This window comes from Sceloporus undulatus, chromosome 5 (genome assembly GCF_019175285.1).
Source record: "Sceloporus undulatus isolate JIND9_A2432 ecotype Alabama chromosome 5, SceUnd_v1.1, whole genome shotgun sequence".
NCBI classification, from domain to species: domain Eukaryota; kingdom Metazoa; phylum Chordata; class Lepidosauria; order Squamata; family Phrynosomatidae; genus Sceloporus; species Sceloporus undulatus.
In genome coordinates, this window is record NC_056526.1 from 99107216 (window position 1) to 99134468 (window position 27253).

At 40.5% G+C, this 27253-nt stretch overlaps 1 protein-coding gene across 13 annotated transcripts in view; it reads right to left on the bottom strand.

The window, feature by feature from the left end:
- Positions 1–5532: 5532 nt before the first annotated feature.
- The window catches only part of ADD1 (adducin 1), an 85368-nt gene continuing 63647 nt past the window's right edge, over positions 5533–27253 (bottom strand). For 8 of the 13 annotated variants that reach the window (XM_042466765.1, XM_042466768.1, XM_042466764.1 and 5 more), the window contains 3 exons: positions 21960–22116; positions 19952–20041; positions 5533–7896 (listed from right to left, as the gene is read on the bottom strand). In XM_042466765.1, the coding sequence (XP_042322699.1) occupies positions 7544–7896; positions 19952–20041; positions 21960–22116 (600 nt within the window). In that variant the 3' untranslated portion in view covers positions 5533–7543. Of the gene's footprint in view, positions 7897–14750; positions 14786–19951; positions 20042–21959; positions 22117–27253 lie in introns of those variants that run through there. The other 5 variants (XM_042466776.1, XM_042466774.1, XM_042466777.1 and 2 more) reach the window with 2 other exon arrangements.

A 27253-nucleotide genomic window follows, 5' to 3' on the forward strand; every position in this document is an offset into this window, starting at 1 on the left:
TTGTTAATTTTAAAATTTCTTTTGATCCAGTAGAGGTTGATACAACAGGTATGATTTTAGCTTGCAAAACTTGGTTCTCTAGATGTGTATTATACTGATTTTTTTCAATATCCAATCATTGTTTATTAATTATCCTTTATATGATGTTTGCCATCCTGCTCTTTTCTCTCAGTGGTTTCTCAAATCTGCAATGTAAATCTGCCTCATTAAAAGTTTTGATATCTATCACTGTCTATTTTCCTTGAACAAAGTGACCTTTGCACTGCGCTCCCCATTCAGAAAGTTTGCATCTCTTTTTACTACTGTCCATTCCTGTGGTAAAAGGAACACCCTTCAAGAGGTTATTCTATATGGATCCATTCTAAATCCTCCTTGACCAATTCCAGAATCCTCACCAGATAGCTTAAATTGTGTGGAGAATGGAGGTCTTAATTTGGGTATTTAGGAATATGTCTTTTTCTAACTGCTGATTTTACACATGAAAGGTGAACCTTTAAAGTTTTAAAACCTTCATAAGCAACTGAACTAAGGGGCAAAACAGACAGTCAAAATAAGCAGGTTTCCAGCCCGCTTCAAAGCAAAGCATTTAGACGACGCACACCTTGAAGCTGGCTGGAAAGTGCACCCAAGCCACGCCACAGGGAGAAAAGCCGGACTAAATAGGAGCTGGATTTTTCCGCTTCTTCCCAGAAAGTGTGTACTTTTGCATGTACATGCAAATGCACTGATGCCAGGGCAGCTCTGAAGGGGCAATCTTTCCAAACCCTAATCCTAATTGTGCATGTAAATGCCCCATCGGAGGAGTGCATTTAAAAGGGATGGAGCTGCCGTACCCAAGCAGGGTGGCAATGCCCAAAAGAGAAACCATGACACCTCTCATGGAGATACATAAAACAGTCAAAGAGGGGGCATGGGGTGAAGGGGGGGGGTAAAGTGGGACATGATTATACCTTGCTGGGCACACCTCTGCTCTGATGCCCTGTCCTAATGGGTCCCAGGGATGGCCATCCAATGAGATGGCAGTCGCCAGTGGTTTGCTTTGTAAAGATGTGCAGGGATGGTGGTGGGGAACAGTAAGGAAAAAAGTGCCCAGTGGCACAGCTTGAAGCCGTGCTGTGTGGTCATGACATGCACACTTCAGCCACCTTGGGATCAGGCAGTGTGGTTGGTGGGGTTTCAATGCGGCTTTGGAAAAGGCAACATCAAGCCACTTTTTCCTGCCCATCTGTTTCGTCCCTACAACATTCTGATGCAAGCTTGACGTTTTGAAGAGGCTGAGGGAAGGCTAGTCTTACAGCCTCTTACCCCAATATTCAAGGTATTCCACAGGCTGTTGCTGGAGATGTCCAATCACTTCACTACTCCTGTGCCCTTTGAACTGTCACACTCTGGAAAACATCTAGCAGGTTGAAGGTGTTTGGAGCAAAGGTACAACTCCCCAATCAACTAGCCATTAGGTTATCTACCTTACCACAAGGGCTCCTGGGCAGTTTCAGTGTCTAATAACATGCTCTGCTGCTGCTGTGGTAGTCAGTAACTAGTGGCAAAGTATCTGTACAAATGAACATGAGGTCTGGTCAATCTGCCAGTCCCTAAATTGGATTTTACAGTATGTCCCAGAGACAAAACACTGGATCATGAAGGACTAATACTTTTGGCACCAAGTGCTATATCTTGTGCTTTTATCCACGTTCTCCATTTTCCAGTAGCAATGGAACTTGCACACAGTCTTACTGAAGTTGCTTCAGTTTATGTTGTTTGACTTTGAGCGCAGTGTAACTTCCTATGATTGTAGACAGATGTGTTCCCCAGCCTCAGGACCCCAAAACAGCTGAGATGACCCTGAAACCACCTTATAGAATCATAGAATCATAGAGTTGCAAGAGACCGCTAAGGGCATCCAGTCCAGCCCCCTGCCATGCAGGAAATCTAAATCAAAGCATCCCTGACATATGGCCATCCAGCCTCTGTTTGAAGACCTCTAAGGAAGAAGACTCTGTCACACGCCGAGAGAGTTTGTTCCACTGTCAAACAGCCCTTACTGTCAGGAAGTTCCTCCTAATGTTGAGGTGGAATCTTTTCCTGCAGCTTGCATCCATTGTTCTGTGTTCTAGTCTCTGGAGCAGCAGAAAACAATCTCGCTCCCTCCTCAACATGACATCCCTTCAAATATTTAAACAGGGCAATCATGAAACCTCTTCACCTCTTCTCCAGGCTAAATATCCCCAGCTCCCTAAATCGTTCCTCATAGGGCATGGTTTCCAGACCCTTCACCATTTTAGTCGCTCTCCTTTGGACACGCTCCAGTTTCTCAATGTTGTTTTTGAATTGTGGTGCCCAGAACTGGACACAATATTCCAGGTGGGGCCTGACCAGAGCAGAATAGAGTGGCACTATTATGTCCCTTGATCTAGAAACTATACTTCTATTGATGTAGCCTAGAATCACATTGGCCTTGTTAGCTGCCGCATCGCACTGTTGACTCATATTCAACTTGAGGTCTACTTGGACTCCTAGATCCCTTTCACCTGTAGTTTCATTCAGCCAGGTGTCACCCAGCCTATATGTCTGCATTTAATTTTTCCATCCTATGTGCAGTACCTTACATTTCTCCATGTTGAATTTCATTTTGTTAGCTTTGACCCAGCTTTCTAGTATATTCAGGTCATCTTGAATTTTGATCCTGTCCACTGGGGTATTAGCTTCTTCTCCTAATTTGGTGTCATCTGCAAATTTGATAAGTATGCCCCCAATTTTGTCCTCCAAGTCATTGATAAAGATGTTGAATAGCACTGGGCCCAGGACAGAGCCCTGTGGGACCCCACTGGTCACTTCTCTCCAGGATGAAAAGGAGCCATTGTTGAGCACCCTTTGGGTTCGGCCGGTCAACCAATTACAAATCCATGTAACAGTTGCCTTGTCTAGCCCACATTTTACAAGCTTGTTTGCAAGAATGTCATGGGGAACTTTGTCAAAGGCCTTAGTGAAATCAAGATATACTATATCCACAGCATTCCCTTCATCTAACAAGCTGGTAATTTTATCAAAGAAACAGATAAGGTTTGTCTGGCATGACTTGTTTCTCTGAAACCCATGTTGACTTTTTGTGATTATGGCATTGCTTTCTAGATGTTCACAAACTCTCTGTTTAATGATCAGCTCTAGAATCTTTCCTAGTACTGATGTCAGACTAACTGGACGATAATTGTTTGAATCCTCTTTTTTCCCCCTTTTTGAAGATTGTGACAACGTTTGCCCTGCTGGTACTTCTCCTGTTCTCCATGAGTTCTCAAAGATTACAGCGTGCCCGAGCCATACGCGGCCTTGAGCATACGCGCTCAAGCCGCGGGGCGCGCACGGGGCGGAAGGGGCGGCGCGTCCCATTCAATTGAATGGGCGCACGAGCCCGTTGTGCCCTGCGTGTGCCTGCGCCACCGCGCCGCTGCGCACGAGCCCCATTGTTTCCAATGGGGCTCGAGCATAGGCGGAATTCACCTTACGCGGAGGGATCCGGAACGGATCCCCTGCGTAAGGCAAGGATGGACTGTATTGCCAATTGCTCCGATATTACATTTGCCAGTTCTTTTAATACTCTTGGATGTAGTTCATCTGGTCCTGGAGACTTATATTTGTTTAGGTTAAACAGGTATTCCTGTACTATCTCTTTGCTTATTCTGTGCTGAAATTCCCCTATTCTGTCCTCTGCTCCTTTATCCTCAGGTTGAGCACCCTTTTCCTTCTCTGAGAAGACTGAAGCTAAAAAGGTGTTGAGTAATTCTGCCTTTTCGCTGTCTTCTGTTAGCATTTTGCCACCTCCACGTAGTGGCCCTACCATTTCCTCCTTCTTCCTTTTGCTGCAGACATAACCAAAAAAAAAAAAAAAAAAAAGGCCCTTAACCTCTCTAGCAAGCCTGAGTTCATTCTGTGCTTTAGCTTTTCTGACTTTATCCCTACACTTGCTCACTATTTGTTTGAATTCCTCTCTAGTGATTTCCCCATTGTTTCATTTCTTATACATGTCCCATTTAAAATTCAGCTCAGTTGAAAGTAATCAATCCTGGCTTCTTGAAACATCTCCCATGTTTCTTCCTCATTGGAACTGTTTGAAATTGTGCCTTCAGTATCTCCCTTTTAAGAAACTCCCAGCCGTCTTGAACTCCTTTCTCTTTTAATATTTCTGACCATGGGATCACCTCCAGTATTTAAGTTTACTAAAATCAGCTTTCCTAAAGTCTAGAATGCACGTCTGACTATGCCTGGCTTCTCCTTTCCACTGTAAAACAAACTCCAGGAGTGCATGATCACTCCCACCTAAGGATCCCATCACTTGCACACCATTGACTAGGTCATCCTTGTTGGTTAGGGTCAGATCCAAAATAGCTGATCCCCTTGTTGCCTCTTCCACCTTTTGGACAATGAAATTGTCTCCAAGGCAAGTAAGGAATTTGCTAGACCTTGAGGATTTTGCTGAGTTTGACTTCCATCAAATATCAAGATAGTTGAAGTCACCCATCACTACTACATATCTCCTTTCTTAGTGTGTGGTCATCTGTTCTAGAAAGGCATCATCCAATTTCTCAGTCTGACTTGGGGGGGGGGGTCTGTAGTCGATTCCCACAATAACATCCTTATTGTTTCCCTCCCCTTTAATTTTTATCCAGATGCTCTCCACCTGGCTTCCAGTATTGATGTCCTGGATCTCTTCACTGGTGTAAATGTCCCTGATATATAAGACTATTCCTCCTCCTTTCCTGTTTGGCCTGTTTATCTTGAAAAGGTTATACCCCTCTATTCCTACATCACAATAATGAGACTCATCCCACCAGGTTTCAGTGATGCCTATTACAGTCGGCCCTCCTTACCACCGCTGTACAAGGGCCGGATGCAGCCTGGAGGTCTCTTAGCCTCCAGGAGCAGCACCCGGCCATTTTGCGGAGGCCGAGGCCGCAAGAACGAAGTTTGGCCTCGTCCTCCTCACTGCCGCCACCGCCGCAAAATGTCCGGGTGCTGCTCCTGGAGGCCAAGAGACCTCCAGGCTGCATCTGGGACTTGTACAGCGGCGGCAGCAGCGGCAAGGAGGAGGAGGTCTTGAGTCTCCTCCCTAGTCATGCTGGTAGCCTCCACTGCAGGCTGACACACCCAACATGACAATTCCTGGGTGCCTTCATCAAATGCTCCCCATAGTCGTAAAGACTCCACACTTTTACACTTAAAAGCTCATTCTCCAGGCATGAATGTTGTCCAGTGTGACTTAGCGTACAGGCCTTGAGAGGTTTATATGATGCAGGGCAATATGAGAGAGCACAGTAGGCTTCATACTACAGGATGGCATCACTAGCAGCCCAAATAGAGCAACAGCAACTGACCTTCCCACTTTCATATAACTGGCAACATCTCTCAGTGACTCCAGATTGTTATACGTTGGCTGTGTAACTATCGTTTGTACAAGCGTACTGAACATTTGGTTAAGAAATTTAAAAGAAGCTTTCAGAGATCAACACTATTTGAGCTGAGAAATAACACAGAAAAACATCTCCTTTAAAGAATTTTATTTTTGAATAAGACTGAATTAAACAGCAAAAGAAGGAAAAAATACAGGACTCTTCCCTACCCCTCCCACATTCCATCCTGCCCACTGCAGTGAGTTACTGCACCATAAACAAGTAAATGTCATGTTGTACTAGAAAGAATGGAAAACTATAAAATTCGAACTTAGAAATCATTGCATAAAATTCCTTACATTGTATAATAGAAGCACTAAGCAATGGCTTTTGTAATAGTTTCAATCCTGGCAATGAGACATAATGAAGCTTTTTAGTGTTCACAGGACACACAGTTAAGAATCAAGCTTATAGCCATTAGTGCCATGCAATCCACATTAAACATTATTGTTCAGATTTCTCTCTCTTTTTTTGCAGTGACCAGTGCCTACTGTTTGTCAATTTTGTCACAGTAATCTTATAGAAACATTACTGCCATTAACTCACATATTCCATTAACGCTTCTGCACTGACATCCCAGAAGTAAAAAATATTTACTATTTTAAACTCCCCCGGTATCTTATCTGGAACCTATGTAAGCATTGTTTACAATAAAGTTAACCCAATTCAGTCTAGTTTTCTGTGCTTTCTTAAAGCACAAATTGTAAAGGCATTCAACACGATCTTACCAAATTTTGATAATACAACAAAACCATGAACTTAAGTAGTGCATTATTCATTACTAAGTTCACGTTAATTCATAGAAATCAGTATCTTAGTTCCCCTGACCTCCAATAATATATGAATATTTGCTTTTTTACAAGTAGGAATTAACCAACTTTAGTTTTTAAAGTAAACCAAATTAAAGTAAACGTGATTCTAAAATAATCCACAGGCACAACACAGTTTAGTCTCTGCACTGTATTTTTAAATGTGTGAATTCAGAGAAGCAGAAGAAAACAGCAAGCTTTGTTAAGTCGCAGCTATGTCACTTGCTGCCAGGACATGAAAAACCTTCCTGGGTTTCTCAGAAAGGAGCTACATGGTTTTACTTAGGAAACAAATGCTCAGACTGTACTAGCAATAGCTGTCACACTCATAAGTGGTATGATATAGTAGAAGAACTGACTGAGGAAGTTATCACATTTAAACAAAATGGTCAGTATACTAGTGTCCTGTTACCCAGGCGTGTTTTGTTCCAAATCTTGTGACGTTGAATACACTCTTTTGCTACCAAAAACCCCCAAACAAACAAAAAACACCTACGTAGTAAAATAGCTGTTTTTTTCTGTAAAAGGTTACACTAGAAAACAGGCAGAGGGGTTAGCAGGAAACACAAAAAGTTACCTCATTCTTCTTATACATAGGTTTAAATTTCAGTTATGCTACAATACAGAATAAGAAGGGAGGAAAACAGCTCTCTGTAAAGCCTCAGCCTAACGTTATTTTTAATAACACAGTGCAGAAGCAGATGCTAATTTCAATAATATAACCTCTCAAAATATAAATGCAGCGATCTCTATGCTGGTAGCAGTTGAAACCTTTTAAAGCAACAGTACGCTCAAGGACAATGTTACACATTTTAGAGTGAGCAGATAGCAATACCACATAGGACTTTGTGAAAAATGTGTTCCTCATACATAAAGCAGAATGAGCTTTCAAAGTTACACACACTGGCCCACTATCTTCCATGGAAGCATTTCTATGGAACTGATTTACATCAGGGTTGGGAAACCTGTGGCCTTCCACATATTCAACTCCAGTTCCTATCTGCAAGTAGTCAATTGTGAGGAAAAAGAGAAGCAGTTCACCAACTTCTGAAAGGTCCTAAGTTCTCCAATCCTGACTTACATGTTGAGTGAGCTACTGTTGCATACACAAAGGTAGCACCTTCTTATTAATGTTCTGTTATAATCTTAACTGATCAAGCCATATTTTGAGGGCATTGCTTGTTCTGCTCTGTACATAAAAACAAAAAGAAAACTATGATCACTTAGTAATATCAGATAAATTCTACTGGTTAATAAACTTCAATTCTAAAACACAACAATTTTTGGAGGTCTTTAAGAGTCAGTCTTCTTTTTGTTTTTCTTCAGAAAGGAAGGTGTACGGAACTTCTTCTTCTTCTTGGATGGAGACTTCCCAGGAGACTCATCACCGCCTGCTTCGACTGCGGCCCCCTCCTCAGCTGGTGGGATCATTGTCTCTTCACCAGGTTGAGGCTGGGGCTCTTGGTTTTCAAGAGGATACTCAGTCTGACTTTGGGTGAGATCTTTGTCACATTTATCTTCTTCTTCTTTCCCAAAAGTTGGAATGCCAAGGGCTTCTGAAGTCTCATCAGGGGTGAGGTCTGGGAGGCTTTGCTTGAAAGTTGCAGCATCACTGTCATAATTGCAAGGCTGATTATGCTGCCTTTCTAATGAAGCAAGCAAGAAGAAATATATATTAATATATGTTGATTGTTGGAATGGACTCCTAGCAGAAATCAGCTTTGTCTGGGAGGAGGACATGCAGAGCTAGAGATCTGAATTATGTAACTGGTCTTTGGGCAGAAAGCTCAGGTGGGTTACAGACCACCCGTTTGGGGCGGGCTGCACCCGCCCCTTTCCCCGGTGTATCAGGGCCTCAGCTGCCAGACTGGCAGCCTCCAAGGCCCCAATCCGCTGCTTTCCGGGCTGCGGGGAAGCGGCAAAAGGCTGCTTCCCTGTGGCCTGGAAAGGGGTGTCCTTGGGGCTTCAAGCCCCGTGGTGGCAGGGAGGAGGAGAAAGGGGCCTCCTTTGGTCCTCTGGGTGCAGCCGTCTGAAGGCTGCGCCCAGCGGACCAAACCAGGAAGGAGCTCCGAAATGGAGCTCCTTCCTGCTCTGTGTTAAGGGCGAACTCACTAAGCGCCCTGGTGCGGAGCGAGGACATCACGTCCGCGCCGCCCCTTATAGAAGTGGTGCGGTCGTGACGTATCGATGGTGGCGGCCGTGTGGAACGGCCGCCGCCATTTTGTGCGCGACGAGTGTGCGCTAGGGTTAGGGGGTGCGGAAGCATCGCCCCTTCCTAACCCTAGTACACGCTCGTCGCATACTTTAAGGCCCGTCTGTAATGGGCCTCAAGTACCCTTTGAAGCCTGTCTCTCCTCCACTGATTTTTAAACAAAATTAGTTGTTCAGCTCTATACCAAAAAATATATCAAAAATACAAAAATAAAAATCTATACCAAAAATAGACACTATGTCAAAATTGAAATGATTGTGTATTAAAAATTACATTTATTGATAAAATTTTAACTGCAGTCCACTAAAAGCGCATATAAAGATGTATTGCCTTCATTAGATATAATGCAAATCTGAAGTTATTCTAAGTATGCTTTACTTAGTTTATACAAACGGAACATGTCATCCTCCTGCATTTTGTCAAAACTATTTATTGGCCTCATTATACAGAGTGGCACTGATGATTTAATGATGTTTTATGTTAATAATGATTTCCACTTAGAAAAACTACTGTGTTAGGCAATTAATTTTTTTACAAAGAGAGAAGAGTGGCTCACACCATGCACTCACTGTGGAAACTAAAACCAATCCTTTGCAAATAAACTGTTTTTTATGTGAAATGCAGCAATTTTAACTGTTGCTGCCTCAGACGTTACATCTTATCTGCTCTGTGATTTCTTCAAAGGGATGGTACTTCCATTCTTGTTAAGAAGGATGCAGAGCTTAAGATGCAAATGTCAGATAAGAATGTTATTGGGAAAGGGTTAACATGTTATATTATATTAACCATTAATAAGGTAGCCATTTAATTTTCTAACATTTCTGGCAAATCGTTAGCATAGAAGTTGAAAAAGGAAAAGGAGAAGTGAATTTTTTTTCAAGTATTAAAGAAGGTGACCGGATATATCATTGGAAAAGCGGTATATAAATAAAGTTGTTGTTGTTGTTGTTGTTATTATATTCCAGTCAAAAATACATGAAAGATTGTCTATATAGATATTTTGCAAAACTATACAAAGAAGAATGTGTCTCCCAGGAGAAGATACAGGAATTTCTGGACAGACAAAATATTGCAAAGATTAATGAAGAACAAAGAACCAAACTCAATAAACCAATAACGACCATTGAGGTACTAGAGGCAATTAGTAAAACCAAAACATCTAAAGCGTCAGGGTCGGATGGCCTAAGCGCGATATATTATAAAAGTTTACAAAAAGAACTAATCAAACCTCTAGTAGAAATTATGAACAGAGTCTCACAAAGGAGAATGCCTGACTCTTGGAAGACAGCAGATATTGTATTGATTCCAAAAGAGAATGAGGTGCTGGAGGTGAAAAATTTTAGACCAATCTCCCTCCTTAACAACGACCATAAAATCTTTGCGATTGTTTTGGGAGAAAGATTTTTTAAAATCCTGCAAAATCTTATAAATGAAGATCAATCAGGTTTCCTGCCAAAAAGACATCTTAGAAATAATACAAGGAACTTACTAGATATTATAGAATTCTATGATAAGAAAATAGATTTTAAAAAGCGGCTATAATTTTCTTAGATGCTGAAAAGGTGTTCGATAAAGTAAATTGGAACTTTATGTCAGAAACCTTGAGAAAAATGTCCGTAGGAGACAATTTCATAAATTGGATAGATTCAATTTATAGAAAACAAACAGCGAGACTAATTATTAATGGAGAAAAAATGAAGGACTTGTCAGTAACGAGAGGAACTCGACAGGGGTGTCCACGCTCACCCTTACTATTCATCGCAACTCTAGAAATTTTAAGTACTAACATCAGAGAGGACAAGGCGATTAAGGGCTTGAAAATCAAACAAGAGTACAAACTTAAATTATATGCAGACGATGTGGCAATTTAGCTGATCCATTAGAAAGTTTGGATCAACAGGGAAAAATCAAAAATCCTACCAATGAATCTACCCGCCCCCCTCAAAAAAAAAGATTGCAGAGTTTGCAAGACATAATTGGTTTCAAGGTAGAAAAGAAGATTAAATATTTGGGGATCAAATTTACATCTAAAAACTGAGAACTTTTTTAAAATAATTATAACAAAGTATGGGGTTATATCAAACAAGATCTCAACCGATGGGGCAAAAATAATCTTCTGGGTAGGATTGCAGTAGTTAGAATGAATGTAGTGCCTAAATTATTATTTTTCAGACTATACTCATTCTGATTAATGATAAACCATTTTTAGTTTGGCAGAAGGATTTACAAAAATTTATCTGGGCAGGGAAAAAACCTAGAATTAGATTAAAATCCTTAAGAGACAATACAGAGAGGGGAGGTTTACCATCTTTAAAAATTTACTTTCATGCAGCTTGTTTACAATGGCTCATAGAGTGGATCTCCTTAAAAAATAGAAGAGTCTTACAGTTAGAGAGTGGACAATTGTTTTGGTTGGCATGCATATATGTTTTACAATAAAGTAAATGCCAACAAAGATTTTCTGAATCATTATGTGAGAAGAATCTTTTTTAGAATTTGGCAGAAATAAAAACATTATATAAATAGGAAGATCCCACTATGGGTCTCTACTAACGAGGCTTTCTACCCAAGGGAAGAGATAGTGAAAGGAAGATGGGTCACATATAAAGAAATACTAACAGACAATGAACAGGGAGATCTTGTTATGAAATCCCCTGAACAATGGAAAGAACAAGGACTTAGATACCAATGGTATATCTATAGACAACTTTCTGAAAAATTAAGAATAGATAAGAGGTTAGAAGGTTTAGCCGGTCCAGAACCAGAACCAGATTTGGAAAAGATATTACTGGGAAATGAGGACAGGATTATTGCTAAATTATATAAAGAACTACTTAAACTGGATACTGAGTCAGAGACAATTAAAGAGTGTATGATAAAGTGGGCGAAAGATTGTGGAGAAAACATCCTATTAGAGGAATGGGAGGAAAATTGGCAGAAAAGACTCAAACACACGCTTTCCACAGACTTGAAAGAACAATACCTTAATATGCAATTCGTAGTACCTGACACCCAGCATGTTAGCTCACATGTATAACACAAATGATAGATGTTGGAAGTGTGGAAAGGAGAAGGGTACTATGATACATATGTGGTGGAGTTGCTCTAAGGCTAAACAATTCTGCTACAACGAACTTATCAAAAATTTTCAAATAGTGACTGCTATGGATTTTGGAAGCCATTTTAATCTGTCTGGATGTATTTGAACATCTTTTATGTTATATGTATGTTTGTGCTGTTTGTGTTTTTCCTTGTGTATATCTTCTTTTTGAATACAATAAAGAAAATAAAAAAAAAATTTCTAACATTTCTCTTGAATAGTGGATATTTTAAACAAATAAGTTAATTTTAAATTGTCATGTACGTGACATAGGGCTGAAGCAGACAGTCCAGAAGGAGCAGCCTCTGGCTACTCTAGTCCCTATTTGGCTGGGACTTTGGTGACCACATGACCCACTCCTGAAACAGGAAGCCAGCAGGAGCAGATTAAATCCACTCCTAAAAGGGCCATCTTTTGCCATCTTAATGTGGCCTCAGGCCACATGCATCATCTAAATGCCATGCCCCCATAGCGAAAGGACGCCACTTTATTTGGCACATCTGTTTTGGGCCCTTAAAGCCCTAACAGAATAAAGGTTAAAAGTTCTATGAATTACTCCCCTCACTCCTGCCTACCCCCCACCTTGAGTTCTGGAGGAGAAAAAAAGAATTGCATAAATTTTTGAAAACCGCATTTCCCACCTACTGTACCAACACATCAGTCTTCTCTTATTTCCTTGAGCTCTCTCCTTTAAAATCTAATTTCCTTATTCTACCCACTTTCTTTCTTTCTTTATTCCCACGTGGATGCTGGTAAACATCTCAGGGTTAAGAGCTTCAAATTTCAATTTCTTAGGACAAATGAAGTGCTACTATGCAGTGTCCTGGGTGGAACACATAAGGGATATCTGGATGAGAAAACATCTCTTCAAAGCCACTCTTGCTACCTGCAATCTGAACTTGGTTAGTTCCCCAAAACAGAGAGACTAAAAAGAGATCAGCCTGTTGCTCTGGAACTGGAGAACGCAAAATTTGTTGGCATAATAACTTAATTCTGCAGAAATATTAAGGCTTAAAACACTAGCAATTAATGTTAACACTGAATTAAGTAGGTTGCTTTCTTTCATGGACAGAACATTTCTAACTCAATTCATAATGTAACTGATTTGAACAAATTAGTTCTTATTACTGATTCCAAGTTATGCAGAACTGTTCCTCAAAGTTTCTTCAAATATTACAAAGAGACAGCAAAAGCAGAGATGTGAGATCTTCCTGCTTCTGCTTTCCATTCAGTACAGCTGCTAAGTTCAAAGATGCTACAATTTTTTCCTAAACAGAAGCCTGGAGTACACAGATCTAAGCACAGGCTGGCTCTTCAACTGAGGCACTGTAGTGGAAGGAGAGGAAACACGGTTGCATAGAAGATTCACATTTCTGTTGTCCCTAGTTTTTCAGAATACAAAAAATACCTCTCACACTGGGAAAAGATACCCTTATTTCAGATATTTGTTAAAGTTCCACAATGGAGGAGGAAAACCAAAATAAATAAATAAATAAATAAATATTTAAAAAAAGGTCCATGCCAGTAAAGTATCACATTATATTTTTGTTGCTTGGTACAAAGCAATTCTTGGGGGGAAAGGCTGAAATAATATGCCAATATATCTAGCTCTATTTAAATCTCACAGGGAAGGGTAAGAATACACATTTGAAGAGCATCTCAGGCATTAAAAAAAGGCAACAAACCACAGGAGAGGGTTTAGTCAAGTCTAACCCCCCTCTCTCTGGTGCTGTTTATTATTTGAGGGTCTGTAATACTCACTCCTTCACCCAAACATGTTACAAAAAGAAGGACTTGACACTGGAAATATGCAAACGACAAGAAAAGTTGCAACAGTATAGATATCATTTTATTTCTGAGGTTTCATAGTTTTAATGTAAACACAATTGTAGGTTTTGATTAAATTGGTGTCCCTGGGCAGTGAGTTTCGGCCACTAATGCTGCACTGAACGCTTAGTACAGTACATTGTAATTTGAGTTGGGTTTCTCCTCCCATACACACTTATCATCTTAGCTTTTTATCTTATAATTAATAATTCCATATCTGGTGCATCAGAAGCTCAACATTTGAAAAAATTGTTAGGTCAGAGATAATCACTTCAAACTTAGCAAACCAAAATGTTAGACTTTTAAACTGGGTTAAAATAATTTACAAGCAGAGTCAAAGGATAAAGCCATTTGGGAAGTTATAAGCTGCAATTAGTTTTGTTCAAAATAATTCACAATGTCCTTTAAACGTTAAACTACTTTTCTGGGTTTTGCTGCCTCAGTAGTTAATACAAAAATAAAGCATTATATTTTCTAATATTTGTGGACAGCATTTTATGTGACACATTTTTTTTCCATCATCAGAAATTTAAACAGATCTTGCAAAATAAATGCTACAGAGAAATAAATCTCCCAAGTACACTGGCCTCGATAAAAATGGCACTATTAAGCCCCTCTTCTTATGTGGCTGTCATCAGTTTCACTATAGGGAAGGACATGAAATCTTTCCTTCCAGATGTCTATTTATTCAATGTGAAGACAAAGCCATGAATATAAGGGAGGGACCATGAATATAAGGGAGGGACCTTAGAATATCACTTTGGGGTTCTTCTGACCACCACAGGCTACATGCATCAAACTGCTTTCATGGGCTTGTTCCTTTTTTAAAAACCAAAGATCCACTCATACTGCTGCAATACTATCCCCACTACTCTCCCTCAGAGAGACATCTAAATTTCATTCTATGTTGGGAGTGTGTCTAAAGGCTGGCAGGCCTCTTTATCCATCAAATTCAAGAGCTCTTTTTCACTGCCATACCTCCCCCAAACCCCACAAAATACCTCTTTTTGCCAATCTCTTGGTGGTCAGAGTTTGGATCTGTAGCCAAGGTGGGAGGGAAATGTGGTATCAGATCTTCCCGTCTGAGGCTTATTGCTGAGGACCTCAGAAGGGGAGATCTATTCCTTCCTATGAACACTGGGAGATATTTCCTAGTAATATAGACACATATTCTTAAAGTACATACTATAGTTTTAATTGTTATTTTGATCTGTTCTTCTAAAGCAACTGAAATAGTTAAGTATACTCAAGACTGTGTAAATGCCCGACAAAAGGGGAAAACATCACAAAAGATGCAAGAGAATGAAGGAAGCACAGACAAGTCAGGGAAAGCAGCAGGAACAGGAATGGGATGATACTTACTATGGCAACAGGTACTCTTTAGCATATCCACCTCCTGTTTGTAACGCAGCCACAAGAAGAAAAAAGCACAAGTAGAGAAACTATGCATCCATCACAGCCATTATGTTATATTAAAAAGAATGGGCAGTACCATTCTTATAGAATACAGCATGAGGTGGTATGAACAGACAACTTTGTAACGGACAAGTGATAAATCTCAGGGTAAAAAGAAAACACAGAACACATCTTAGATTACACCTGTTCATATGCTTATTTATACCAGTTCATTGATATGTGATTAAAAGATGTCTCTGGCCTTGCTCTCATTAAGCAGAGAACTTAGGAGAAACAAATCTTAATCTAAATTAAAACAGAAAGAGAAAACCAAAGGTGTAATCCAGTTACAATAATGCTTAAGAAATGTGCAATCACCAAGCAGAATTCATGAAATTTCTGCCACTTGGAAAAACATTTTCCCCTAATAATTTAAAGAAATGAGCTTTGTGAAGTCCTGCCTCTCTAGGAACCCAACTGTCCTTCGTAGGGTGGAGTAAGAAACCCTGTTCGTATCAAGATCAGTGAGTCTGGAAGTGCTGTGAGGTTTGACTGTGTATGGGTAAATACAATCAAATTTCAGAACAACTGCCAAAATATGATTCTGAATAACTCAATATAATGTCATGTAATCATAAAGATGACCTTCCTCAGACTGGCTACCTGGGCATAATAACAGCAGATACATTTTAGATAAGATCACAAAGTAATGCATACTGGGACCAAAAGATAAAATAAAAATGTAATGTCAACAATATCCTGATGTCTTTGACTGGCAGTCAATCATTACTTCTTAGTACCCAGTTGTGAGGTTCAAACCTTACACAACAAACATTTCTGCCAATAGAAGACTAAAGTAATGGGGGAAAGGTGTATGTTGGGGAAGGGAGTTATCAGAATGTCTCTGGTTGTTATGGTAGTTCAATAATGTTGCTGTCTAAATCAGCCTTTCTCACCTTTTTTACCCTGGATAAAACTTTGAAATAATGCTCAGGTCTCAGAGTATTCAAGCATAAAAATATATATCTACAGCTGCAAAGAATAATGTTGCTTATTCAATCACTATCTTTTGCAGAACCAGGTAATCCTGTTCTTTAGAAATGTATAGCAGGGGCATAGAACAGGGGCTCCTCTAGATGTTAAACTTCATTCTCCTGCCAACCTAAGCCAACATGGCCAGTAAGAAGAGGCTGATTATCTGTAACTGTGGTTCTTCATGTAATCTTCTGTGAACTTACACATACAGGGTCACTTTCCGCCTGCATGGAGATTCCCCAGAAACTTGAGAGCTGTGTTTTGGTGATAACCCTGCCATCTCAGCAGCACATATACAGCCTGTGTATTCTTGCCAATTCCCAGCTCCAAGTCCACTGGAGGGGGAAGCCTTGATAGGAATGGCATGAGAGCAGGGAAGAGGGTGGGGTTGTATGAGTTTACAGATGATCACTCAAAGAACCAGTTGCAGGTAAACAACCTGCTCTTCTTCATGGTCTCTGTGACTCACATATATTTGAGAGTACAAAGCTTACTATGGATGGTGAGAGTCATGCCAGGACTGAAGACAGGACTGTCTTTCCAAAGGCTAGATCAGATTAGGAACAGGCATCCAATCTGTAATGGCACCCAAGGGTAGATAGCTGCAACATGTTGCTGCTCAGCAGAGCTCTGAGGAATGCTGATAAATCAAAGTAAAGTGTGTGTTAACCTCCTAAGGAAAACACTTACCGACTGTTGTTGCCTAAATACAAAATACATGGGGGAATGGTAGAACCAAAGTTGAAGCGAACATATTTGTTTGGATCAAAGCGTCTATAAATTTTTTTCTGATGCTGAAACCAGGGTGGTCACTGGTATGGCCTGATTAGATAGCCAATCTGGGATAAACAACTGGTCGATGGCTGGTGGGAGGATAGGAGCAGACAGCAACAGAGGCTATGTGCAGCAGCTTGTTGTGCATTGTGCTAAAACAAGAAGCCCTATTTCTAGCCTGCCAAGTAAAATTCTAGTAGTATGGACATGGTGGCTCAGCGGTTAAGGAGCTGAATCTGATAACTGCAAAATCACATACTGTAGTGTGAGCTCCTGTCACTAGTCCCCAGCTTCTGCCAACTTATCAGTTTGAAAACATGTAAAATTGCAAGTAGATAAATAGATACCACTTTGGTGGGAAGGGAACAGTGTTGTGTTTAGTCAGGCTAGCCACATGACCATAGAAGTCGTCTTCAGCAACACTGGCTCTTTGGCTTAGTAACGGAGATGAGCACCACCCCCTACAGTCAGACACGACTTAGGAGAGCCCTAAGGGTTTCCTGTCAAAGGAGAAACCTTTACCTTTTTATCTTTCGTATGGGCATAAGTCTGTCATATGTTCCTTGCCTAAGCAGAGGAAGCACTGAGCGTGGCCATTCATATGTGGGATCCTCACCCCACAATCTAAGTACTTCATAAAACCAAAGAAGCACAGGAGGTAAAATGGAAACAAGAGAAGATGGAACAAAAGCCAAAGAATGAAGAACAATCAACAAAACTCTAGATGAAGTTTCCATGCAACCTTACTGCAACAGTTGAGGAAAACGAACCGGGAATGAGTGAGAGTGCACAGAATATATCTGTGCTGCTGAGCGAGCAGGGTTACTGCCAAACTCTGGAAGTTTCCAGGATTTCTATGCAGGCACAGAGTTGACCCCATATGTGTGAATCACAGAGACTAAGAAGAAGAATTTGGGATGACAGCAGTTGTAGTTTAGCAACTATCTATCATAATTTGGACAACTGAGATACCTCCTCTGGTACATCTTTATTGTGGCTTTGTTAATTAGGTCATTCAGCTGGCTTCTCACATGACCTCTTCTCCCTCTCCATTTAGTTAATACACATAATAAAGTATGATTCTGTGTTTGCTTATTCAGGAGAAAGTCCCAGAGTTTAGTGGCACTTGCACCAATAAAACTGGAAGAAGGCTATGAAGGTATTTTATCCCACCAGCAACTTTACAGATAATATCTGTTGTCATGTATGGGAAAAGACTAGAAACATACACCAAAAAGAAAGCTCTGCAACAAGAATGAAGTGTACTTTGAGCTAGATTTCTCACCAATGATCTGCAACTGATCACTCTGTCCAAAATTATGACTGTAGTGAGCAGAAAGAATTCCACTCTCACTTACAAAGACCAGCACTGTGTATAGTCCATTGTATCAAAGGCTTAAAATACAAATCCACTCATTCTGCAGTAACAAACTCCTTAATCAATTAGGAAACCAAAAACTGGGCAGCTCTTCATTTGCTCATTTTGCTTCTTTCTGTCATGTAGATTTGGTTCAGAGAGGCAGCAGCTCAGGATGGCCTGTGTCAGTATAGAAGGGACTGGACTGGCAGGACATAAAGCATTAAACAAATCTCCTCAGAGATTCGGCAAGCAATTCTTCCAGCATTTGTTTGCCTCCTTTTGCTCGGTTGATTTCCTAAAAGTGAAACATCCCAGCTTCTAGGCTGTACTTTGGGCCTTCCCTTGAGAGCTTTATTTTTCATGCAGAAAAACATGCAGAGTGCTACCAGAGGTTAGCACAGTAGAACTTGCAGAAAAGAAGGGATAGGTTGGAGAAAAAAGGGGAACAACCAATCCCCAAACAGGTGAGGCAGAACAAAGTAGTATGTATACAAAAGGAAAGGCTGTGGCCTTCAACTGCTTTTACCTTTGCACCAGACTGAAGGAAAAAAACTCAAACACAGGCCAAAATCCTGTCAGGGAGTTATAGAGCTACATATTGTGGTATTCACAATCCCTATTTAGCCCTAGTTTAGCCCTGTGAAAGTTCCTCAGCCTCCACTTATCAGGAAGCAACCACTGCGATCAACAAGGATCCATTCTCCTGTTGCCTTGTAAGCACCTGACTGATGTTCTCACGCTTGCACAAGTGATCTCTGGCACTAGGGGGAATTATATCAGGGACCCCACTTCTGCCAGTGGCAACAGATCACTCATGGGAAGGGGTGAGAAAGTCAGTCAGATGCTTCCTGAGCAACAGGAACAGATCCTCAGTGGCTGCTTGCTCATAAGTGGGCATGAGGAGGTTGGGCTGGAATTCACTGCATGACTCCATAAGTATGATTGTTACGGATTCATAACTGTCCAAAAGTATTCTGACCAAACACATTTTCTCTGCCAATAGATTTGTCTCTACTGTGGTTTCCCTTTGTCAAGTTAGATTTTCACAGAAGGCAAAGCTTTCTTGGGGCTGTCCATGTTGGGAGAGATAAAGTACTTTCCACAGATAGGAGGGACTGTCACCATGGGTGACTAGGCAGTGGATTTATGGAATCATTCTGATATGGTTTTTACTGGGATTTCCCAAGAAGACATCTTGCAGTTATAGTAAAAAGTTCAAATGAACTCATTTCAGTGCTTTTCAATCATGAAGAAAGGCAATCAGGTTGCTATTATAGTTTGATTATATTTGGAAGAGTGTATATTAAGCTCAAAAAAGAAAAAGAATAGTAACAAGGTTGGAATGGGTAACAAATGATCTGAAATGATCGAAGTGTAATCATTTTGATTACAAAGACTGTAAGAGTGTTCCCTAAGAAAAAAGGATACAACACTGGGGACTTTTTGGTATTGAAAATTAAAGGGTAAAGACAATGGAGGCTGACAAACTTTTACTGGAGAGGGAAAAAAATCCTTTCATGGTACAAGAACAAATAATAACCATTTAAAATTATAGGTAAGTTAAGCATCACAGATAAATCAAAATGTAACACTTCCCTTCAGTTTAAGCAATTTTCTAAAAGGATTAATGGAAGTTAGCTACTGAAAAGCTATGCAAGTTAAACAGATGCTCCAAATACACAAATGTCAATTACCAGGTGCCTTGGAAAAACAGGAAAAGATGTTTTTCATCTCTGTGTTCTGTTTAGTGTTCTAGACATTAGCATGTTGCTAGAAAGAGAATGCTGGGCAAGAAAGATCTTGGTCCGACTCAACAAGGTAATTTCTATGTTCTCAATGCACATTTCTTTATTATTGTGAACACAACCACTAATGCATTTAGCTACAAGACTCTACAGAGAAAAACACATAACAATCTTTCCTCCAAAGAGAGCATTAAATGAAACACAAAAAACATAGGTGCAGCTTCCATAGAGTCTTTTAACCCTGGGGACATACCTTCCTCTGGCTTAACTGGAGTGCTGGGTGGAGTACAAGCAACAGTATGGTCTGGAGGACTTTCTCTCTGCTGTCTGGCATCTTCTGAATCTTTTACAAAATATATCAGAACAGATAACTTAAAAAGATGATCATCTCACTCCTTTATATTAAATATGGTATGGGGAAAAATCAAGTGACATGCATGAATTATCTTTATTTTTACTAAAGAAGAACTATGTTTAGATGGTTAAAATAAGTAAAAGTGCAAGCACGACTAAGTAAAGACTGAGACCTCACCCTTGTAATACATATCATTATAGTGCTCTGTGTTAAATGAAATAGGGTGTATCTAACTAACTTTCTCTATGTTATTATGTCACAGAGGGCAAATTAGAGCATTTTCACTGCCTTCATACTTAATGTGGAGTGAGGACTGAATCTTCTTGACACTGCATGTTCTGCAGAAATTATTTTTGTCCCAGGCCATCTCTATTTGCAAGGAGTTGTATACAACTGGACAAAATGGGGATACACACAGAGATTTCCATCCTCTTTCTGTCCCAACCACTCAGTTAAGAATATCAGATGGGGGTAAAGAGCATTTTTCCTTGCAGGACTATGTTTACTTTTATCTGCATCAGCAGTAACAAAAATGTAAATGGTAACAATATAAAGACAGCAAAGTTAAACAAAATGAAGAGATGCAAACAATACAGAAGAATAAGAAAGCCTTTAAATGCTGTTGCTGCTCTTCTAGTTGTTTGACAATATTTACTATTTTTGACTGAAGAAATTGTGTCCTAATTAATTTAAAGTACACTCGTCCTTCCACATTTGCTGAGGTTAGGGGCACAGGATCCCTGTGTTGGTGGAAAAACTGCAAATAACAAAGAACACTATGTTTTTACCTGAGAGAACACCTCTCTAGGAATCTCTGGGTCCTCCAGTGCAACTCTGTGGTAACATCTGCCAAACAATGACCATAGGTTTGCACTGGAGGAGCTACAAATGCCTAGTGGAGTATTCTCTCTAGGAATCTTTAGGTTCTTCAGTGTAACTTTTGGTTAAAGTTGACCATAGAGTTGCACTGGAGGACCTAGATATCCCTACAGCAAACATATTAATAAAATCTGTGAATAATCAAATCCGCGAAAGTCAAATCCCACAAATGTGGGGGGACAAGTCTATGGCACTTTGCTTTCTAACCTGAAGTTTTCAAGCACTTGTGTTTTTCTGAAAAAAATAATCATTTCACATGGTTTCAAAACTCACTTGATTTAACATTATAAGTTGAATACTTAAAAAACAACAACACTGGTAGTAACTAGGCTCAGTGGGATATTCCCCTTCCATGCCCTTGTTGCATCTCTGTACTTTCAAATATGTAAAATATCAGTGGAACTTCATTTTAAATCATCTTTTATAGTCTACTGCTTTACAAACATCATCAACAGTATGGGATGCCAGTTCAAGTTTTTAAATCATGTTTTACAGTTTACTGCTTTACAAACATCACCAGCATATGAAAAGAATGCAACAATGCCTCCCTATTCAGTGGTACCCACAGAAATATTAAACTTAAGTCTCACATTGTTTAGTTTTAAAGCAAGTCACAACATTTATGTTCACAGCAAGAATAATCTATCAGATTCTCTCTCTAGCCAATGGAAGAAATGCTTACATTATCCATACTACCACTTTGTCTCCAGCAGAGAAAAGCAGCCCTACAGACTTGCCCTGAAACTAATCAAATCTACCTTTTGCCATTCCCCAAAGGAACTACAATGTTCTGTCCAATAAAAATGTGAAAGTTTGTCAAAAATGTACACTTCTGCTAAACCTGGTTCTCTAACCACAGCAATACTCTGCATAAGGTGCAGATTCAATGAATGACAGAGTAGAATCACAGAGGTATAATGATATCAGTTCACAGAAGTCTGCAAAAGGAAAGCACACACACTTAGCACATATGTTCACTAACCTGACTTCATAGGCAGATGATAAAGTTAGTACAGTTGATACCAACCTTCTGTTTGTCTCTGTTTCCTTTCTACCTCTCTGCGATACTCTTCCAGTTCTTTGTCTGTGAGCTTGTTGAAGGGGTTTGGCCCTGTAGTACTCACTATGACCCGTGGCTGGTACTCCTTCTCAATTATTGCCTTTGATGCTGTCACTAGCTCTCCCTAATAGGAAGAAAAGATAAGTCTTTCACCAATTAAGATACAGAGCACTAACAATATGATGGTGTTAAAGTAATGGAAAAATATTTAAATCTGATCAAAACATAACACTAATGTTTTCATTAAGTTTAGAAAATATAAGACTACCCATTTTACAATCTGGGCCTGCTAGCACAGATGTCACTGATTCCATAAGGGTAACTTTTAATACATTAAATGCATAAAAGGAGGTCTTTAAATATTATAAACATTTTGAAAAAAGCATCACACTTTTTTTCAAGCTATCTCACCCTTAACCAGCACATCAAAAAGTAGCACCAGCCCCAGGATTAGAGTACATTTAAAAGCATAATTATGGGCACAGCAAGAATTGTAATGCTAAGAGTCTGAACTACAAGTATAAAATAAATTTGTCCAGAACACTCTTTTATCCAGAACATTCTAGAACTGTAATCCCCAAACTGCTCCCTTTAAAAGATTTTGGACTTCAGCTCCCAGAAGCCCAGACTATTGGCCAACATGGCTGAGGCTTCTGGGAGCTAAAGTCCAAAATCTCTTAAAGGGCACAGTTTGGGGACCACTGCTCAAGAGTGTTACCCAAATTAAAAAATGACCATTACTTTCTATGAAAGGAAACATTTGGAGTGATGACTTTCCTCCTAGGCAACCTCAACTAGAACTTCCCTTTGGTATTACTGCCCCTTGAGAAATGTTAGCAAGGCCTTCAGCAAAATGTTAAGTATGCTATATAAATATAGCTTTGTATCACTCCTAAACTCAGCAGCAGCATGGATAAATGGCAACCTTAACCAATTGTCTAGATTGTCATCTCTCTAAAAGATTTCAGGGTGATCTACAGTAGTAAAAGTACAACATAATAAAAACCAGTAACATAACATAAAACTAGGAGGCCACAAACCAGAGAACTAGAGACAGAGGCAATAAATCAATTTAAAACATCTGGCCAAATAAAAATTTATTGCCCTGGCCCTGAAATAGACTAACAGTTCCAGTCAAACTCCTGTAAAGCCCATCTCCTTTGTAGGCATAATGCATTTCACCAGCTGTAGAAGCTGGGAAATGGCCTCATCTGAAGAACTTAGTACACTGGGAGGAAGCTATGAGAAGAGGCCCGTTGTCCGCTTTGTGAGATTCAAGCTATTTAAGTGTTCAGAAATGAATAGGCAGCTTTGCTCAGGAAGAACAGCCCCTGGGTTGCACCTTAAGAGATGCTTTAACAGGCACAATGACATTTCCTTCCGGTCCATGCAGTGAATTCTACCGGCTTTGGACTTGCTATGATGACTAGGGATTTTAAACGGCTTATACAACAAAAACTCTTAGTTTATATATAATGGACTCTACAATGTTTATTTAATAAAAAGGAAGTTTTAATACATTGGTTAACTGATGTTGGTGTAATTCTCTTCCTGTTCTCTTAAAAATGATCTGGTTATGACAAATTGTAGTTTCTTTTCTGAAAAGGTCATCAGTTAAATTTATTAGAAATTGTAGCATTCTCTGAATGCTGTGGGCATACATATGCTCTTTACCGGTGCCATGGAAAATAACTTTTGGTGAACAGCCAGCATGGTATAGTGATTTGAGTACTGGACTATGACTCTGGAGACCAAGGTCTGATTTCCAGCTCAGCCATGAAACCCACTGGGTAAGTCATATGCTCTCACTCTCAGGAGAAAGCAATAGCAAATCTGCTCTGAACAAATCTTAGCAAGAAAACCCCATGATAGGTTCACTTTAGGATCTATAGACTTGAAGGTATACCACCACCACCACCACCACCACCAGAGAAATGCATTCTCTGTGCCCTTTTACTGGGAAAAAAACCTTGCACTGAAATACTGGAAAGAGAGTACCAACTGCATTATTCAGTAAATGAAGGACATAATAACTTTTTCAACATTTGAATGAGTACTTCAACACTTGAATGTCGGAACATAGTAGCCAACTACATATACACATCAGCTTGAAAATTTGGTCAACTTTTCTTTAAGGTAAGCATAGTTATTTTATGTACAGATGTTTCTTGTATTTTCAGTTTATTATCTGCTGCTTCATTTTAGTTCTTTTTCGCCACTTCTTTTTTTAATATGATTTTTGCACAATGGAAACAGATGGAAGAAAAGCTTGCTGTAAAAACAGGAAAAAGCTTGTTGCATACAAGGTATGACTTGTTTCCATGGTTTCAGCCACTGTTTGCAATGAACACTTTAGCAAGCTAGATATAATATGGCATGTGCAGAAGATGGGTGACAGAAAACATGGCTATAAATCTTATCAAATTGGTAGTGGTGGTCGTGATTGTCAGTTCAGTCCAGCTGAAAAGTTCTTGTAGTTCTCAGAAAGAAGTCTTAAGTAGGATGTCTACTTTATGCTGATTTGTTTCCAGTGCTCTCTATGGAGAACTCAACACCCTTCTGTATGAATCAGTCTAATTTTGGGAAAGATGACCTGGAGTGTAGTAAGTTAAGAGAGGCTGAAAACCCATTAAGGGATGTTCTGGATTTCTTTTCCCTTTTGTGGCAAGGGATGAAATTTGTGACAAATGACTTCAAGATAGTAACTCACCAGTCTCTTACGTCCATCCTGAAGAGGCTCTGTCTCCCTAACTCATCAAAGGAAAGAATGACTGGCTTGTCTAATGAGATATAAGGGTCATTCCATGCTTACAATTAAGGAATAGCATCCCCAATATGTCACTATGGAGAGAGACAACTGTGGGGATTCTAACAAACATCTGTAGGAAGACTGGCAGTCTATATTGTTTCTGTCAGGGGCTGGTGATCTGGGTGGGGTTGGAAAAATAGCTATGCATGATAGTCTGAATGTTCTTCCTGTATTGGCTACTGCTGAGCATAAGGCCTTGGAAGAGAACTGTCTCCCACTTCTATGACAAATTAAGGTGATGCTGTAACTGGTTTTACCGGAGGTGCCCTCCATCATTCTCCATCTGCTTAAACCTATTGATTTGCTGGAAGGAATAAGACAGAGGGCTCAGACAAATGAGAGCTCTACAAGAACTTGTCTATGACAAAGACAAAGGAGGGCACATGGAGATTCAGCAAGATATCCTTTCTCCACTAGATATAAGAGCTTTAGACTAGCCCCAATCCCAAACAAGAACACAGTCCCTGTGCTAGGTTTACTCTTTCCTTCCAGGGAAGAAAGTTTTGCAATAAACATCCTGATCCAGCAAGTACATGAGGAGAAATGCCGTTTGTTCCTTTCCTCCTCAGAAAGACATACATCCTACCATCTGTATGCCAATGACACTCAGCTGTATCTTTCCGCCCCTGACCTTTCTCCAATGCTTCAACAGCAAGTCTCGTCCTGCCTCACAGCTGTCTCGCATTGGATGTGCCATCGGCGTTTGAAGCTCAACATGTCCAAGACGGAGCTTCTTGTCTTTCCTCCTAAGCCCACCCTTCAACACTCTTTTTCTGTCTCTGTGGACAACATTTCTATTCAACCAGTCCAGCAAGCCCGCAGTCTTGGTTTCATCTTTGATTCTTCTCTGTTGTGTATCCCTCAGATCCAGACCACAGCCAAGGCTTGTAGATTCTTTTTATACAATATTGCCAAAATCCGACCATATCTCTCCGCCTCTACTGCCAAGATCCTGGTCCATGCCCTAGTGATCTCACAACTTGATTACTGTAACGTCCTCCTGGCTGGGCTTCCTCTTTCTCACCTCCGTCCTTTAATCTCTGTCCAGTATTCAGCTGCACGCATTATCACTTCCACCCACTGCTCTGACCACATCTCTCCTGTGTTGGCATCCCTTCACTGGCTCCCTCTCCCCTTCCGCATTCAGTACAAGCTCCTGCTGTCGACATTTAAAGCCCTCCATGGATTGGCCCCTCCTTACTTATCAGACCTTCTTTCTCCTCACCTCCCCACCAGGGCCCTCCGTTCTGGTAGTCAAGGGCTCCTGTCTCAGCCCAGGATTTCTTCTGCCCCATCCCAGATTCGCCCCTTTTCACTTGCTGCCCCTCACTCCTGGAACCTTCTTCCCCCACAAGCAAGAGCCATCACTTCTTTAACCAGCTTCAAAACGGAGTTGAAAACCATCCTGTTCAGAGAAGCCTTCCCAGGCATTGCATAATTGTCGCTTACTATTTGATGTTCTTTTGGTGCCTGTTTATCAAACCATTTCCTGTATTGCTATGTACTGTATATGCATTATCCTACTTGAGAGTATGTATTTTCCCTGGAAAATGATTAACCATCCATTAAGAACTCAAGCCCTCCCTCCAGTCCATCTGCCTTGGTCCAGGCCTTGGAGGTAGAGAGGAACTGCTGGGCCAAAGCTAACAAAATGAAATTCAACACGGAGAAATGTAAGGTATTGCACTTAGGGCGGAAAAATAAAATGCACAGATAGGATGGGTGACACCTGGCTGAATGAAACTACGTGTGAAAGGGATCTAGGAGTCCAAGTAGACCACAAGTTGAACATGAGTGAACAGTGTGATGCGGCAGCTAAAAAGGCCAATGCTATTTTAGGCTGCATCAATAGAAGTATAGTGTCTAGATCAAGAGAAGTAATAGTGCCACTATATTCTGCTCTGGTCAGGCCCCACCTGGAATATTGTGTCCAGTTCTGGGCGCCACAATTCAGAAAGGACATTGAGAAACTGGAGCGTGTCCAAAGGAGGGCAACAAAAATGGTGAAAGGTCTGGAAACCATGCCCTATGAGGAACGACTTAGGGAGCTGGGGATGTTTAGCCTGGAGAAAAGAAGGTTAAGAGGTGATATGATCGCCCTGTTTAAATATTTGAAGGGATGTCATATTGAAGAGGGAGCAAGCTTGTTTTCTGCTGCTCCAGAGAACAGGACCCGGAACAATGGATGCAAGCTGCAGGAAAAGAGATTCCACCTCAACATTAGGAGGAACTTCCTGACAGTTAGGGCTGTTCGACAATGGAATGCACTTCCTCGGAGGGTGATAGAGTCTCCTTCCTTGGAGGTCTTTAAACAGAGGCTGGATGGCCATCTGTTAGGGATGCTTTGATTTGGATTTCCTGCATGGCAGGGGGTTGGACTGGATGGCCCTAGTGGTCTCTTCCAACTCTATGATTCTATGACCTCTTACCCTTTCCCTCCACCACTCCCTTC